The sequence below is a fragment of the Aquarana catesbeiana genome, linkage group LG01 (assembly GCF_042186555.1).
Source record: "Aquarana catesbeiana isolate 2022-GZ linkage group LG01, ASM4218655v1, whole genome shotgun sequence".
Taxonomy (NCBI): domain Eukaryota; kingdom Metazoa; phylum Chordata; class Amphibia; order Anura; family Ranidae; genus Aquarana; species Aquarana catesbeiana.
Window position 1 is genome coordinate 930379731 of NC_133324.1, and position 19048 is coordinate 930398778.

A 19048-nucleotide genomic window follows, 5' to 3' on the forward strand; every position below is an offset into this window, starting at 1 on the left:
CGGTGCTTCTCCGGGCTCTCCCGTGCCATCGGGGACCCAGAGAAAGAATCCGCCGCCGCTGAATGACAACCATAGAGATTTCCGGTGACCAGACGGTCACCAGTCATCTCTATGACCGTCGGAGCCAAGGCACAACGTTATGACGTCCGCGCTATGGTTGTAAAACAAAGCCGCAATCGCAGCTGGAAAGCATGGGATCTGTATTTTTTTTTTTTATCTCATGCTTTCCAGCCTGAAGGAGAGATGCGGGGTCTTATAGACCAGTCATCTCTATGACCTTCGGAGGCCCGGGCACAACGTTATGACGTCCGTGCTGTGGTTGTAAACAAAGCTGCGATCGCGGCTGGAAAGCATGGGATCGGTATTTTTTTTTTTTATCTCACGCTTTCCAGCCTAAAGGAGAGTTGTGGGGTCTTATAGACCCCGCGTCTCTCCATAAAGAGGACCTGTCACACACTATTCCTATTACAAGGGATGTTTACATTCCTTGTAATAGGAAAAAAGTGATCAAATTTTTTTTTTAAAAAAAGAAAGTCTAAAAATAAAAATAATAAAGTGAAATAAACAAAAAAAAATTAAAGTGCCCCTGTCCCCGCGTGCACACGTAAGTAAACGCCGTTCAAACCACACATGTGAGGTATCGCCACATGCGTTAGAGTGGGAGCAATAATTTTAGCACTAGACCTCCTCTGTAACTCTAAACTGGTAACCTGTAAAAAAATTTTAAAGCGTCGCCTACGGAGATTTTTAAGTACCAAATTTTGCCGCCATTCCATGAGTGTTCGCAAATTTAAAGCGTAACATGTTAGGTATCTATTTACTCGGCGTAACATAATCTTTTACCTTATACAAAAAAACTGGGCTAACTTTAACGTTTTGTTCTTTTTTAATTCATCAAACTGTTTGTTTAAAAAAAAAACGCGTTTGAAAAATTGTTGCGCAAATACCGTGCAACATAAAAAGTTGAAACAACCGCCATTTTATTCCCTAGGGTGTCTGCTAAAAAACATATATAATGTTTGGGGGTTCTGAGTAATTTTCTAGCAAAAAAAATGATGATTTTTACATGTAGGAGAGGAGGGCCAGAATGGGCCCGGTATGGAAGTGGTTAAGTAAAATTTAGTGCAAACATACACAATGTTATAACCAATGTTTGGTAAAATATAAAAAATGGCGCTGCATCAAGTAAATAGATACCAGACATAGGAAGCTTTAATATCACGCACGCATGTAAAATCCTAAAAAAACATGGCATATAAAATTGTCCATAGGAAATGTTTTAAAAGCGTGTACAGGTAATCAATTTAGAGTTAACTGTAAACTATGACCCTCGAATTATTGCTCTTACTCTGACATTCGCAGCAATGCCTCCTGTATTGAAAAACAGGTCTGCTTTATAAAGTTGCACCTGCAAGGCTCAGACTTGTAGAATTGGTGTACTTACATGCAGTAAGACTGAGGTATGCCACATCCAGCCCCGTATTTGGAGACAAAACGGTTCTCCAAGTCAATGACTGTCTCTCCGATCTTCTCGTCTTTGGACATCACATCATAGTCATAGAGGGTGATCTTCAGGTCCTTCTCCAGCGGGAGGGTGCAGGTCAGTTCAAACATCCTACAAAACACAAAAGAAAATGGGAGCCATGTTTTTTACACAAAGCAATAATAAGGGACATCCAGAATTATTTGTTTGGAGCCTCAATTTATTATGTAGCATGTTTGAACTTACTTTCCAAACACGGGCTCCAGTGTGCAGGAGATGTAATTCTCCTGATCGTTTATAGACTTCTTCCCGGCAGAAATCTTGACGTAGGGGTCACACTAGAAAGCAGATTTGAATAGGTTTGAGAAATCATAAATCATACCCATGGATTTGACACTTTAATCACCCTTTATCCCTTCAGCTCCAAATATGATTAGGACACCCCAGGGACAAAAATGTGACTTTCCTCTATTTCGTTCTACGAAGGAACTCTTTATTTTTTTTTATATTTAATATTTACTTGGTTGAAGTTACATGTATGCTCTAAAGCTGATTTAATCAGTGCTCAGAGAATTAGACATGTGCAGATCGGAATTTCTTTTTAGTTTCGGATAGATTCATTATGTTACTAATTTCATTTAGTGGATTCGTTTTGGAATTGGTTTAGTTTTGTTTCGTTAAATATCGTTTCGTTTATTAATTTTCTAATGAATTCCAAATTTTCGGGACGATTCGAATTTAGATTGGTCGAAAAATGATCGACTTATTCTAATTCTAATTCTGTGTGAAGAATAGCAGGTTGTTAAGGAGCGGGCCGGGAAGCCGGCTGCCGCGTCCTTACCAACCAATGACTTATCAGCCGTCAGAATGTTCCCCACTGACAAATAGCGTGGGGTCCCCCCCAATCCATAACAGGCCCTTCGAGTCTGATATGTATTTTAAGGGGAACCCCACCCCAAAGCACCTTGTCCCCATGTCAATGGGGAATAGGGCCTCTTTCCCACAACCCTGGTTGGTGGTTGTGGGGGTCTGCGGGCGGGGGGACTTATCGGAATCTGGGGGCCCCCAGATTCTGCCTCCCTCTGTCAGGGAAGGTTCCATCCGCTGATGACACTGCCTGATATTTGGCGTGCAGTACTGTGGTCCACCAGCAGGTGTCTCCTGGCAGTCTGGAACTGCCAGGGGAGCTTTCCCCTGTTGAAAGTATTATGGGCCACAGTACAGTGGCGTCCATGGATCCTGGCAGTGTGGAGCAGACAGCACCCCTTGCAATCAGGGGTCACTTGAGACCAATTACAGGCCTATAAATACCCGGCAAACACTCACATGTTTGCCTTGGTATCTTTCTTGCGCCCTGACACCTTGTGATCCGATCCTGATTCTGAACCTGTTCCTGTGCCCTGAACCTGTGACCCGTGTATCTGATTCTGTTTCCCTGTCCTGATCCCTCTCCTGTCCCACCTGTTACCTTCATCCCTGCCCTGCAGTCTGATCCGTCATTCCTCTCCCTGTCCTGTGTTCCTTACCCCATCTGCTGATCTCCCTGTGTATGACCTTGGCCTGGCTTACATTTATGTTTCTGGAACATCCCCTGTCCACCTGCTGATCTGCTGTGTATGACCCTGGCCTGGCTATTGTTTATGATTTTGGTACTTCCCTTGGCTATCTAATTATCTGTCTGTGGGTTTCTGTTGGTTGGTTGAGCACTATTTGTATTTGTATTTGGGGTGTTACATGACAGTATACCAAGGCCATCTCTGACCAGAAGTGACTGCGCAGAGGAACCATTGTAGTGCTGTTACTGCTACTAAGATGCAATCAGAAACAGTTGTTCTCCTTGCCTTACTGGTATTGGATGATAACAATTATTGTCGTCTGGTCCTGAAGGAGTGGGCCAGCTCCTGGAGTGTATCCGTATGACCCATTCTCTGGTGGATCAGGGCGGTATGCTATTTGAAAATGTTCAGCCTCTGATTCAGCTGTGTGTAGAGCTAGCCTCGTCCAGTACTCCAGAGGGCAGGGATGATTTTTCTCCCCCCTTCAGTTTTGATCAGATTGAGTCTCTGGTGTGGTTATTAGAGGATGACCCAGTTTCTTTCTTTGAACATTATTCCTCATGTTCTCAGCAGGTGTCATCAGAGTGTGTTAACTCAGTGCAATCTCTTGTTAGACAGGCAGCATGTAACCAAGTTTTGTTCAGCCACTATTCCAAGCCTGGTCTAATATATTGCACTCAGCCTCACTCCGCTCACAACACCCCATGGTGAAAAAAATAGTTCATCCCGCGCCTAAATTGAGTGAAATTACAAACCTAGTTGAATAGGTGAAAAAATTATATAGCAGCTACACCCTAACTAGTGCACATGTGAAAAGGAAAAAAGTGGGGAGCGCTAAAGTGACGTGGTGGTTAAATAATTGTTGAATTACCGTATATGCAGGGGCGTTGCTAGGGGGTGGCTATTGGGGCTATAGCCCCGAATCTGGCGCCCATAGCCCCAGTTTCTTGCTGCAGGGTCCCTGCCTAACCAGCGGGTTGCGGCTGCTGAGGCAGGCTGGCTGTATGAGAGAGGCGGGGGAGAGGAGAGAAGCGAGCGGGCGGATGAGCAGAGATGACATTTCTCTCTCTGCCCGCTCCATATCAGCGCTCTTCACAGCCGGGCCTCTTCAATTTGGGAGCGAGGTGCAGCGAGCAGCAGAGAGATGACATCATCTCTCACTGCCCACCACACATTAGCACTCTTCCGCCCTCACAGCACAGTGGAGTGGAGGTCACATGCTTCCTGTCATCGTGGAGCTACACTTTGCAGCCAGACCCCCTTTCTTTAAAGTCGGAGGTGCGGCGGGGAGCAGCGAGATGACACTATCTCTCACTGCCCGCCCCGCATTACCCCTCTCCTGCTCTCACTAAATGGACCAGTGCTGTCAGCCTGCCACCAATGCAGTGTGAATGCACATTTGGTGGCACTGGCTGCCATGGCAAGTGACAATCCACATCAGTTGGCAAGTGACGTGGCAAGTGACAATCTGAAAATGGTGGCAGGAGATGTGGCAAGTGACAATCTGCAAATGGTGGTAGGAGACGTGGCAAGTGACAATATGCAAATGGTGGCAGGTGATGTGGCACCCAGGGACAATCTGCACCAGTTGGTCCAACAGATGACGCCTGGCGAATGGTGGTGATTGCTCTATTTTCTTGACTTGTATCAGTAGGTGAGAAGTCTTGCAATAAATATTTTACCTTGCAACTGGTATATTATGATGTAATTGTATGTATGACCATTATATAATTATAGATTGTCTGTTTTTCTACAGTTTATATGAATCAATAATATCGTGTCTAGCCCTGATGAAGCGAATAGTTCTTTGCGAAACATGTTGGCTGATAGTCACATATGAATTCTGAAACGTACTACTGTATGGTCATATTTTCTTTTAAATGTACTTTGTCATATATTTTCCTTTTGATATTGTAATAAAATTTGTATATTTTTATTAACTTGATTGGTCTCTACCTACTATTAATGGACAGAGTGTTTCCCGTTAAAATCCCATTTTTGTTTTGGAGAAGGAGATTCGTCTCCTTTCTCCTCCCTTTTCTATAAGGTGACGTGGCAAGTGACAATCTGCAAATGGTGGCAGGCGACATGGCAAGTGACACTCCACATCTAGTGGCAGATGACGGTGGCAAGTAACACGCTGCATCTGGTGACAGGAGATGTGGCAAGTGACACGCCCAGGGCTCCCACTGATTCTGCAGTATGGCGAGTTGAACCACTTCATTATATATTAGAATGTAACAATAGAAATAATGCACTTTAATCACCCTGACACCATATCAACCATGGTGCCATGATGATTGAAGTGCCATCGCCAGTGAAAAATTGCTTACCACCGGTCATCCCCCCCCCATGGGCATGCAAAAAAAGGTTGGTGACTGCTGCTATGGGCTCTAGCCCCAGATCTTTTGCAGACCTAGCAACGCCCCTGCGTATATGTATAATCAAAATTGCAGTGAAAAAATGCAGCACACTATATAGGCAGGCTGGTGTGCTGCATTTTTTCACTGCACTTTTGATTATACATATATCACAACACCCCATGTCTTCTACCAAACACCTGCCTGCTCAGAAGTCTTTTCTCCCAACACCCATGGCAACTTCAGCTACAGTCCAATATACCCTGCTTCCCACCAAGTATCAATACCCTGTTTCTACTTCCTGCACCTATCCTGCCTTTAACCCACCTGCCTCTTCTCTACTACCTACAATTTCCCCACAAAAACTTCCTCTGGCCGCTGTTCCCCCTTCCTTGCCATATCCCAGCCCTTGGCTTCAGTATGCCTCACCTCCTACCTACAGTCCTACAGTCACCTACAGATCTCCAGCAGTTAAGCCAAAGAAGAAACGGAAATTCTTTCCAAATCATTTGATCCTGCCAGTAACCCAACCTGCCTCCGCACCAGCTAATCCACTCCAGCCTGACGTCCCAGTGCTTGCTACCCAGCCTGACGTCCCAGTGCTTGCTACCCAGCCTGACGTCCCAGTGCTTGCTACCCAGCCTGACGTCCCAGTGCTTGCTACCCAGTCTGATGTCACAGTGCTTGCTACCCACTCTGACGTCCCAGTACATGCTACCCAGTCTGACGTCCCAGTGCTTGCTGCTCAGTCTGACGCCCCCAGTGCCTACTATCCAGTCTGATGTCCCGGCCTTCCAGTCTGATGTCCCGCCTTCCAGTCTGATGTGCCTGCCTTCCAGTCTGATGTGCCTGCCTTCCAATCTGATATCCTGGTGCCTGCCTTCCAGTCTGATGTGCCCGCTTTCCAGTCTGATGTGCCCGTTTTCCAGTCTGATGTGCCCGCCTTCCAGCCTGATGTTTCGGTGCTTGCCTTCCAGCCTGATGTCTCGGTGCTTGCCTTCCAGTCTGATGTGCCTGCCTTCCAGTCTGATGTCCTGGTGCCTGCCTTCCAGTCTGATGTCCTGGTGCCTGCTTTCCGGTCTGATGTGCTCGCTTTCCAGTCTGATGTGCCCACTTTCCAGTCTGATGTGCCCGCTTTCCAGTCTGATGTGCCCGCTTTCCAGTCTGATGTGCCCGCCTTCCAGCCTGATGTTTCAGTGCTTGCCTTCCAGCCTGGTGTCTCGGTGCTTGCCTTCCAGTCTGATGTGCCTGCCTTCCAGTCTGATGTCCTGGTGCCTGCCTCCCAGTCTGATGTCCTGGTGCCTGCCTTCCAGTCTGATGTCCTGGTGCCTGCCTTCCAGTCTGAGGTGCCTGCCTTCCAGTCTGAGGTGCCTGCCTTCCAGTCTGATGTGTTTGCCTTCCAGTCTGATGTCCTGATGCCTGCCTTCCAGTCTGATGTGCCTGCTTTCCAGTCTGATGTCCTGGTGCCTGCCTTCCAGTCTGATGTGCCCACTTTCCAGTCTGATGTGCCCGCTTTCCGGTCTGAAGTGCCCGCTTTCAAGTCTGATGTGCCCGCTTTCCAGTCTGATGTGCCCGCTTTCCAGTCTGATGTGCCCGCTTTCCAGTCTGATGTGCCCGCTTTCCAGTCTGATGTCTTGGTACCTGCCTTCCAGTCTGATGTCTTGGTGTCTGCTGCCCAGCCTGATGTGTTCCTGTCTGCTGCCCATCCTGATGTGTTCCTGTCTGCTGCCCATCCTGATGTGTTCCTGTCTGCTGCCCATCCTGATGTGTTCCTATCTGCTGCCCAGCCTGATGTGCCTCTGTCTGCTGCCCAGCCTGACGAGCCTCTGTCTGCTGCCCAGCCTGATGTGTTCCTGTCTGCTGCCCAGCCTGATGTGTTCCTGTCTGCTGCCCAGCCTGATGTGTTCCTATCTGCTGCCCAGCCTGATGTATTCCTGTCTGCTGCCCAGCCTGATGTGTTCCTGTCTGCTGCCCAGCCTGATGTGTTCCTGTCTGCTGCCCAGCCTGATGTGTTCCTGTCTGCTGCCCATCCTGATGTGTTCCTATCTGCTGCCCATCCTGATGTGTTCCTATCTGCTCCCCTGCCTGACGAGCCTCTGTCTGCTGCCCAGCCTGATGTGTTCCTGTCTGCTGCCCAGCCTGATGTGTTCCTATCTGCTGCCCATCCTAATGTGTTCCTGTCTGCTGCCCAGCCTGATGTGTTCCTGTCTGCTGCCCAGCCTGATGTGTTCCTGTCTGCCGCCCAGCTCGACGACCTGGAGCCTGTCGCCCAGCTCGATGACCCGGAGCCTGTCGCCCAGCTCGATGACCCGGAGCCTGTCGCCCAGCTCGATGACCCGGAGCCTGTCGCCCAGCTCGATGACCCGGAGCCTGCCGCCCAGCTTGATGTGCCTGCTGCCCAGCCTGATGTGTCCGAGCCTGCTGCCCAGCTTGATGTGCCCGAACCTGCTGCCCAGCTTGATGTGCCCGTGCCTGCTGCCCAGCTTGATGTGCCCGTGCCTGCTGCCCAGCTTGATGTGCCCGTGCCTGCTGCCCAGCTTGATGTGCCCGTGCCTGCTTCCCAGCTTGATGTGCCCGTGCCTGCTTCCCAGCTTGATGTGCCCGTGCCTGCTGCCCAGCCTGATGTGTCCGTGCCTGCTGCCCAGCTTGATGTGCCTGCTGTTGAGCCTGTTATGTCTACGCCTGCTGCCCAGCTTGAGCTGCCCGTCACCTGGTTTGATACTTTGGGCTGTCTTCTTACCCAGCTTAGTGTGACTCTGCCTGCTGCCCAGCTTGATGCCATGGACTTGTCCCAGCAGCAGCTAGTTGGAGCGTCCGGAGGCCGCTCCTTTGAGGGGGGGGTACTGTCAGGGAAGGTTTCATCCGCTGATGACACTGCCTGATATTTGGCGTGCAGTACTGTGGTCCACCAGCAGGTGTCTCCTGGCAGTCTGGAACTGCCAGGGGAGCTTTCCCCTGTTGATAGTATTATGTCATCTTTGGGCCGCAGTACTGGCGTCCATCAGCGGATGGATCCTGGCAGTGTGGAGCAGACAGCACCTCTTGCAATCAGGTGTCACTTGAGACCAATTACAGGCCTATAAATACCCAGCAAACACTCACATGTTTGCCTTGGTATCTTCCTTGTGCCCTGACCTGCTACCTTGTGATTCGATTCTGATTCTGAACCTGTTCCTGTGCCCTGAACCTGTGACCCATGTATCTGATCCTGTTTCCCTGTGCTGATCCCTATCCTGTCCTACCTGTTATCTTCATCCCTACCCTGCAGTCTGATCCGTCCATCCTCTCCCTGTCCTTTGTTCCTTACCCCATCTACTGATCTCCCTGTGTATGACCTTGGCCTGGCTTACGTTTATGTTTCTGGAACATCCCCTGTCCACCTGCTGATCTGCTGTATATGACCCTGGCCTGGCTATTGTTTATGATTTTGGTTCTTTCCTTAGGCTGTATATAATTATCTGTCTGTGGGTTTCTGTTGGTTTGTTGAGCACTATTTGGGGTGTTACTTATTTATCACTTATCTTTAATAAACTTTATATTATTCACTTATATACGTTTTGGTGTCCTCTGTCGCAGATCACATGGTTCTGGTCACACATGTTCATGACACTCCCCCATGTGAATAAGTATGGGGTACATTGTACACTTTTTTGATGAATGGGTACTAAGTGAGTAGACACAACACGAGGCCTGCTCCTTCGCCTGACATTTCTTAAATAGCTTTCTTAAATGGCTAAGGGGCAGGGATCATTAACGTCACAAGGAGGCAGGGGGAAAAAGATGACGTCATCGAGTGACTACGCCCCTTAGTTATTTAAGAAATGTCAAAGGGAGAAGCAGGCAGAGGGTGGGAGCCTTGGACGAGACCAAAGGTTTTTTTTTTTTCTGTTTTCGGGACCAGCGGTGTGGCGGGCATTGTGATTGACGATAGATCTACACCGGGGGGACAATATTTTTTATTTTTCAATAAAGGAATTGTCAAAAACTAGTGTTGTGTCTTTATTTACTCTGTAGACTTTTTTGGTGAAGGGGTAGGGGTACTATGTACCCCATACTCATTCAATGGGGGGGCGGGATCTGGGGGCCCCCTTGTTAAAGAGGGCTTCTAGATTCCGATAAGCTCTCTGCCTGAAGACCCTTACAACAACAGCCCAGAGTTGTGGGGACGAGGCCTTTGTCCCCATCAACATGGGGACATGTTGAGGGCATGTGGTATGGTTCAGGAGAGGGGGGGTGCTCGCTTGCCCCCCCCTTCCCTGGCCTGCATGCTCGGATAAGGGTCTGGTATGGATGGGGGAGGACCCCACGTTGTTTTTTTCAGCATTATTTTGTTTTACATTCATCTGTCATCTGGGAAGCGCGTTGACTGCTGATGAGTCATGGGTTGTTAAGGGCGCAGCGGCCATCTTTCCGGCCCGCTCCTCAACCAGCTATTCCTCACACTGAATTATAATAATATAATAACTTTTGGACCTGTCCAAATTCGAATAATTCCGAAAATTTTGAATTTGTTAAAAAACAAATATACAAGACAAAATTAAATGAATTTCAACTAAATTCGTTATTTCATTTGGCGATTCGGATACATCCGAATCTCAGAATAACCAAAAATTTTCCGAATTTGTATTCGGACCAAAACCAATTGCACATGTGTAAAGAGAATCTGTATTTATAGCAGTGTCCTCTGCCCCCCCCCATAGCAGTGTCCTCTATGCCCCCCCCTTACTGTAGTGACCTCTGACACCCCCCTCCTCTATAGCAGTGCCCCCTGCAACCCAGAGTGAGAGGCAGCATGGTGCTGGATGGAGGATGATGACTGGTTGCTAGGACCGCCTAGCAACCAATCACTTGCTGGTTAAATTGAAAAGTTATCTAAAGTAGCTGCCGTGCTCCCTAACACCATCCAGCACTGTTTTGCCTCTCACTCTCCTCTGCTAGTAAAAGGAGTGCGGCGGGGGCTGGGGGGAAGCATTGGCACAGATCACAATGGACAGGTTGCTGCCCCCCCGGCTTTAGACCATAAGCTTGAATGATGACCTGTCAGAGCCATTGAGAAAATGGTGTAAAGAGAAGCAGATTCTCTTTTATTGGGACTATCTGGGATGACAAAAGATATTCAGTTTCCTAAATGGAAGCAGTGGCTGCAAGGTAGACACACGGCATAAACTGCATCCATGCAGGGAGATCTCCTTGTGATGAACTGGCGCTGGACAGAGGTACAGAAGAACAATACCCTGATTGAGGGGAAAGGCCAAAACCACCTTGGATCGAAAGGAGGCGCTAGGCCTCAATACCAGCTTGTTCCCGTGTAAGACCAGAAAGGATTCTTTACAGGACAAAGCCATCAGCTTGGACACACACCTCGCAGAGATGATGAAAATAAGAAAATGCAACCCTGCGATAGTGTAAAAAAGGAATATGCCTGATAGGTTTAAAAGGTATTTTCGAAACCTTTTAGAGAAACAAATTCAGATCCCACCAAGTCACAGGTGAGAGCTCAAGGGTAGCCATATGAAAGACAACCTTGAAACAAGATTTCAAGTTCTGAGATCTGTTCCTTGATGGTACTTAGAGCAAAATGCTGATCCAGACTCTTATGCATAAAGTCCAGGATTTATTCCACAGCAAGCTTTCTGGGATGAAAGTTAATTTTTTACACCAAGTGAAGTATGCCTTCCACGTGCTATGGTAGACCTTGCTTCTAACTTTAAGCATCATAGGAGTCACCTTCCTATGATTTCCCTCAATACCTGGGCTTCAATGGCCATGCCATTAAAGCCAGCAACTCTGCAGCAGGATTGTAAACCAGTCCCTGGGACTGAAGGTCAGGTTGATGTGGAAGAGTCCATAGAGCATCTACTAGGAAATTGATCAAATTAGAAAACCACATGCGTCTGGGCCAATCCAAAGCTTTGAGGATCACCGGAATGTCCTTCATTTTGATTGGAGCAGACAAGAAGGGAATTTCAGGGGAGAAAACATATACCTCAGATTGTGCTGACATGCTGATCCCATGGAGCCAATAGAGCACCAAATGCTTCTGCCAGAGGATCTCTGCAACTGAAGAAGAACCTGTGCAGTTTGCTGTAGAACCTGGAGGCCAGGATATCCACATCTGGCATATCCCAATTGAGACCGTCTTGAAATAACTCTGAATGTAAAAACATTCCACTGCTGGCTGAGGAAGTCTGCTTTCAAAGTTTCCATGTCTGGGATGTAAACGGTGAATAAGGCTGGGATATGACATTCTGCCCAGGACAGAATTCATACTACCTCCCTTGTTATGGCAAGACTTCTGGTTCCTCCCTTTTGGTTCATGTAGACCACTGCTGTGACACTGTCTGATTGAATCCTGAATGATGACCCTCCATATGGGGTGTCCAGCAAAGTAGGGACAGCCAAACCACCTGAAGCTCCAGAATATTGAACAGAGCAGGATTCCTGAGCCACTCGCCTTTGGAAGCAGACTTGAACAGACTTGTCCCGTGATCTCAGGATGTTGAATTTTAGGAGTTTGGAGTGAAACTAGGCTAATGGGACTGTCATAAATGTTTCTGGTTCATTCAGAATTACTTTTAAAATGAGCATCTGCACCGTGTCACTGCTTACCTTGCCATTGGAATCTTTGGGTTGCAGGCCAAATGCCCGAACAATGTAGACCCTGACCAAGCACTCTTGTAACCCATTAGGTGGCAGTTGGCGGAACTGTTGTAGTGGTGACAGGGCGTTTGGGTCCTCAGGAAGAGTGTATATTTTAAAGGATCCCTAAAAAAAAAAAAAAAAAGTGTAAACTTTTGTGTAATCAGCTTGTCCAAACATCTATTTATTTTTTTAAACTATTTTCCTTAGTTAAAAATCAAAGTTTTAGCTCTGTTTAGACCTTTCTGGAAGCAGTCTGATGCGCTATTAATTGAGATGAGTTACAAAAAAAGGCATGCACAGTTTTGCTAATTTGTAAAAATGCTCTCAATCACTTTTGTATAAACTTTTTATGTTTCCTGCCGGTGAAGAGCATGTTGACTCTAGTTTCGGAACCAGAATAACCTTGGTTATTCTTGCATCGCTGGTGTCGGTCAGGCACCATATTATTTGAACGCACATTCTAATGGTTTATTTGGTCTCTGGCTATGCTTTTTACATTTGATAAACTTTTGGTAAAATTAATTGTTTTTTTGCGGTTCTTCTGTCTCCATATTTAAGTTTACTGAGAGCAAGAGTCTGATGTGGAGGGGCCTGGAAATGGCTACTCGATACGGAGTGGTGGAATCCCATGGTTACACAAGCACCTACTGACCCATTATATTCTTAAGGGTCTTAAGCTTATTGTGGGTCCATACCTAAAAGGGGAATGCGGGATCACAGCATGGGGTTGCTAATACCTTGCATGGGCATGATAGATTTTATTTGTGTTTGCAACACAACACTGTGAATTTGGAGCACAGATCACATTTTTGGACAGTATTTGTGGAGCAAAATAGCTCAATTGCTTAACCACTTTTTGTTTACAAGTAAAAATCTGTACTTTTTGCTAGAAAATTACTTAGAACCCTCAAACATTATATATATATTTTTTAGCAGAGACCATATAGAATAAAATGGTGATTATTGCAATTTTTATGTCATGCGGTATTTGCACAGCAATTTTTCAAATGCAATTTTTTGGGAAAAAATACACTTTAATGAATTTTAATGCCAAAAAAAAAAAACACAAATACAATATATAACCCAATTTTTTGCTAATATATAAAAGATGATGTTACACCAAGTAAATAGATACCTAACATGTCAAGCTTTAAAATTGTGCACGCTCGTGGAATGGTGACAAACTATGATACTTAAAAATCTCCATAGGCGATGCTTTAAAATTGTTTACAGTTATCTGTTTAGAATTACAGAAGAGGTCTAGAGTTAGAATTATGGCTTTTGCTCTAACATCCACGGTGATAGCTCACATGTGTGAAACGAACACCACTGACACGTGCGCGTGTGACTTACGTATGTGTTCGCATCTGTGCGTGAGCATGAAGGGATGGGGGGGCTTCCATTTTTTTTTGTTATTTATTTATATTTTTTCGACTGTCCCTTTTAATTTTTTTTTCTTTTATCACTTTTATTCCTATTACAAGGAATGTAAACTTCCCTTGTAGCAAAAAGAAGGGATGTCTGGTCCTCTGTATGGGGAGATCTGGGGTCTATAAGACCCCAAATCTCTCCTCTACCTTTGAAAGCAAAAGATCATAAACAATGTAATCTTTTGCTTAAAAAAATTAAATAAAAAATGTTTACTATGCCCCTAGACTGGAAGTCTAGACGTCGCTCCTGTCCTCCTAGATCATAAAGGTGATGAGACACTGGTCTTTGTTCTCCTCTATGGCCAGCCATGCCCACCGTCGGATCACTTTGCAGGCTCGCCGGTAAGAACGGTAAGCCCAAGAAACACCGGCGAGCTGCTGAAGGGGAAGGGTTGACCCCTTCCGCTGATTCTAAAAGTGATCCAGCGGTTAATCAGCTGCTCGGATCGCTTTTATGAGAATGAGAATACTGGGGTTATAGCTGATAGCTTAAGCCATAACTCCAGTAAACCACTTCAAAGACGCAAAATATATATACGTATTGCAGTCGGGAAGTGATTGTTATTACAGCTTAAGCTGTTTTATGCACATGTTGGTATTTGTAACGAAACTGATATTGGTTAATTTATTTTTAATTACTAATTAATTATTAATTTAATTACATGTGACATAGGAAAGACACATGATATGAGGGATATTGATGCTGCACACCCCAAATGAAAAGAATATGTGAAAGGTTCCCCCAGGGTTTTTTTTTTTTAGCAGCAAGGTTAATAATATGAAGGAATTAATAAAATCAAGAAAATCAAAAAGTTAGCATTGACATACACGTAACAGTTAAAAATAGGAGCTCTGGTGAGGGGATATAATATAATTCCAAATACAAAAAGTGCAAACACAAGATTATACACAGCATCACATATTACAAGATCTGTGTTACAAAAGCTGACGCGTTTCAACCTACATGGTCACAGTCTTCCTCAGGGAATAGGTTTGCTATTTAGAAAATTATATTTTAACATTTCAAATATCAACAAGTAGTTAATAGACAGTTTCTTTTTGAAATAAACATAGAGTATAGTTACCAATGGAGGGTAACTATACTCTATGTTTTTTCACTTTTTGTATTTGGAATGATATCTTATCCTCTCCCCAGAGCTCATATTTTTAACTGTTACATGAATATGTCAATGCTAACAATAAAGAATCTCTTTGATTTTCTTGATTTTATTAACTTCTTGATATTATTTACTTTGCTGCTAACCCCACCCGGGGAACCTTTCCCGTATTAATTACATGTGTGTAACACAAGTGCAATCCACCACTTTGGTTATATATTGATACAGTAGATGTGCATTTAGTGGCGAGCACATTTTTTGAGCAGCAGCTGGGGTGGAATTCTATTGGGCATAGCAGGGGGCTGGTAACACTTTCTTTTTTTTTTTTGTTTGTTTTGTTATCCCAATTTGGCTGCAAAAAGCAGAAATACACATTTAAGGTACAGTTTAAAAAAAAAATTAAAGTATACCTAAAGGAAAACTTTTTTGTAAGTTTTGAATGCAGTGCAGAGGGATTGGAATACCTGTTAGGTTTTTATTGCTACATTTGAGATCCTCCCTCTCTATTTGTCCTGTTTACCATTATCATCAAAAGTGAAAGAAAGAGAAAATCACACATTTTGGGTTGTCCCCAGAACAATAATAGAGGGAAAATCTTCCAATGGGGACACTAGTTCTGGTGACCTGGGGGCCCCCCAAGGAATTTCCCTAATTTGCAGGGATTTCCTCTCACTTCCTGTTTTGGTTATGGGACAGGAAGTGAAGGGAAATCCCCCCAATGGGACAATGACAGTAGTTATAACCCTCTCTTACTCTATCCCCGCCGAGAGAACAGTTATTACTGCTAGCGGCTTTAACAGCCATTAGCGATAATTGCATATAAAATCCAGCAGGATCGATTGATCAACTTGGGTGCGTTCAGCCTGCCCATGCATGGTTCAAATCTCCGCCAGTTCCTGACGAATCTTGGCAGGCTTTAGTTTTTGTAAATTTGCTATTGTAAACTACTGGGAGGGCATTAATACATTCATAAAATAAGTGTTCTTCCTATATTTCTTGACAAAATTGGCACTCTTGTAGAATGCTGCTTTTTGCAGAGTTCTCTTCTTCAGTTACTTCCCTGATTTCCTTTGCAACAAAGTGGAACTTCTAATTTAGGAGGGCTTATGTTGGCTTTACATTGTGGTGCACCCAGGAAAATGTGTTTAATTATTTTTATTTTTTTCAGGGTTGCTTTAAAGTTCCACATGACGTTGCACTCAGTTACACAAAATGTTTCTAATTATATTAAGCTATGTGCCTGAAGTTGTTGGCTTTCTTTATAAAAGACAGTGATTATTGCTAGCGGATATACAAGCCACTAGCGATAATCGCACAATCAACTTGGGTGTATTCAGCATGCCCAAACATAGTTTAAATCTCGGGCGGTCTCTGCTGAACCAGCTGAGATTCAGCTAACTGGATTTCTGATAGGATCAATACGTATTTTTTTTTCACTTTTTGTGCAGATATCTCACAACTCTTTCAAAGGTATACCGTGTTTATCAGGCCAAAAGAGAGCAAATAAATAAATACCCTTTAGGTTACCCACTATGGCCCACATCCCTTAGAGACATTTGTAGTAGACATGTGCAATTTGTTTAGTTTTAAATTTGTTTTTGACAAATTAGTTAAGTCAGAAATTTCCGAATTTTTCAATTTCCGAAATTTCTAAATTTCGGAAATTCGAAAAATTCAAAATTTCGGTAATTCGAAATTGGAAATTTCGGAAATTTGAAATTTCCAATTTCTGAAAGTCTATAAAAATTCAAAAGAATGAAAATCTGGAAATTTGAAAACCCGAAAATCTGAAATAATAACTAACTAATAAAGTTACGAATTATCTGAAATAACGAATGCCGTATCTAAACGAATGGAACGTAACAATCTAAAAAATAATAAATAATAATAATAATAATAAAACCTTTTTATTATTATTATTTATTATTAATTTGTTCCATTCCATTTGTTTAGATGCGGCATTCGTTATTTCGGATAATTCGTAACTTCGGATAAATTTGTATTTGTTACACTCACAAACAGCCAAATTTGAATGGAAATTCCAATACCTATAATTTAATAGTTAGTTATTATTAGTTAGTTATTTCGATTTTTACTGATTTTCTTTCTTTTTTCAAATTTTCCGATTTTCAAATTTTTCAATTTCCGAATTTTTCGGAAATTTGAAAATTCAAAATTCGGAAATTCAAAAATTCGGAAATCCGAAAATTTGGACATTTGAACACTTGAAATTCGGAAATTTGAAATTCAGAAATTCGAAATTTGAAAATTTGAAATTTGAAAATTCGGAAATTCGAAAATCCAAATTTTTGTTTTTTGAAAAAAACAAAAGACTGAATGAAACGAAAAGGATAATGAACAAATTTTTTGTCAGTGCACATGTCTAATTTGCAGGCAAATTATCTAATAAATCTAATTTGCAGGCAGCGGGTCATTCAACCTCTCAGCTATAGATAAACAGAAGTAAGCTTCAGCGTGCTTTTAGTTACCTTAAACTCCCCGACTACAGAAGGGTCCTCAGCTTCGTCTTGAGATTTTCCCCTATAAAGTTTGAATGTCCGGCAGAAGTCTGATAGGGCCTCATAATCCTCAATGTTCTCTAATTCCGTTTCCAGAACCTGCAGGAGAAGAATGCGAATAGTTGGAATTTTACTATACAAAATATTATACAACTGCAGTCAACAAATTTATGTACAGGTTGGGCTTGGTCATTGCTGAAAGAAAACCTTAGCTCAATTCTTTATTTTCACAAAAAAGTGACAGTGAACTTGTCCAATGAGATTTGAAAATTGTAGTCACATGGCTAAAACAAAGATCGTTATCCTTATGTTAAAGGTTTTTTTAATTGAGCCTTCTGGTCGCCTTGTGACATGATTTCTTTACCCACTTGAATACCAGCAGCCTGTAATACCTCTTCATTACTAGGCCATTTTTCAGCAATGTGATTGTTTGACGGACAATTACTCTGTTATGCAACACTGTGCACAAATGCATTTTATTTATTTTTTTTTTTCAGACAGACAGAGCTTTCTTTAGGAGATATTTATTAACCTCTGTTTTTTTTTTTTTTTTATTTTTTTTTATTCTGTACCACAAAAAGGAAAAGAGACCAAAGATTTTGCAGTAAAAATAAAAATGACAAAATTGTATGAAAACCCCCGAAATGACTTTTTTTGGGGAAAGTAGATCTCTTTTATTGGCACAATTCTTTTGGAAATATAGAAACTGAAAACTGATATTGAGGGGTTAACATTGAGCTTAAGAACGGTGCACTAGATACATTAACCACTTGCCGACCAACCGCCGCAGTTTTACTGCGGCAGAATGGCACGCGGCTGGGCAAAACGACGTTACCTTACGCCGCTTCGCCTTTTGGCCCAGAGCCGATGCGAGTGTCCTGCGGGCGTGATGACCGCCGGGCTCCCGTGGTCGCTCATGACGGAGCTAGAACCAGGATCTGATGTGTGTAAAGACACAGATCCCAGTTCTCTCAGGGGGGTAGAGACAGATCGTGTGTTCATACTAAAAATGAACACCGATCTCTCTTTCTCCTCCTAGACAGTCCCCTCCCCCCTACAGTTAGAACACGCTGAGGGAACACAGTTAACCCCTTGATCACCCCCTAGTGTTAACCCCTTCCCTGCCAATGACATTTATACAGTAATCAGTGCATTTTTATAGCACTGATCGCTATATAATTGTCAATCGTCCCAAAAATGTGTCAAAAGTGTCCGATCTGTCCGCCGCAATATCGCAGTCCCAATAAAAATCGCAGATCGCCACCATTACTAGTAAAACAAATAAATAAATAAAAATGCCATAAATCTATCCCCTATTTTGCAGACGCTATAACTTTTGCGCAAACCAATTAATATACGCTTATTGCAATTTTTTTTTTACCAAAAACGTGTAGAACAATACATATCGGCCTAAACTGAGGAAAAAATTTGTTATTTTTGATAAAAAATGTGGGATATTTATTATAGCAAAAAGTCAAAGATATTGTGTTTTTTTTCAAAATTGTCGCTCTTCTTTTGTTTATAGCGCAAAAAATAAAAACCGCAGAGGTGATCAAATACCAACAAAAGAAAGCTCTATTTGTGATATTTGGGAGAAAAAGGACGTCAACTTTGTTTGGGTACAACGTCGCACGACCGCACAATTGTCAGTTAAAGCAATGCAGTGCCGAATCGCAAAAATGGCCTGGTCATTGAGCAGCCAAATCTCCCGGGGCTGAAGTGGTTTAAGTGATATTAAAGGTTCATCTTAAAAAATAAAATAACAAACATGTTATACTTACCTGCTCTGTTTAATGGTTTTGAGCAGAAAACCCAGATCCTCTTCTTCTTAGGCCCCCCACCAATGCTCCTGGCTCCTCCCCCTTGACCAGTGCCCCCCAACAGCAAGCTGCTTGCTATGGGGGCACTGCTGCATGCTTGCTCCCGAGCACTGCTCTACG

The 19048-nt window shown here is 43.7% G+C and overlaps 1 protein-coding gene across 6 annotated transcripts in view; it reads right to left on the reverse strand.

Moving 5' to 3' along the window:
* The window catches only part of DYSF (dysferlin), a 395589-nt gene that overhangs the window by 40138 nt on the left and 336403 nt on the right, over positions 1–19048 (reverse strand). For all 6 annotated transcript variants that reach the window (XM_073611045.1, XM_073611046.1, XM_073611050.1 and 3 more), the window contains 4 exons: positions 17079–17207; positions 12009–12164; positions 1730–1821; positions 1445–1615 (listed from right to left, as the gene is read on the reverse strand). In XM_073611045.1, coding sequence (XP_073467146.1) covers positions 1445–1615; positions 1730–1821; positions 12009–12164; positions 17079–17207 — 548 coding nt within the window. The remainder of the gene's footprint in view (positions 1–1444; positions 1616–1729; positions 1822–12008; positions 12165–17078; positions 17208–19048) is intronic.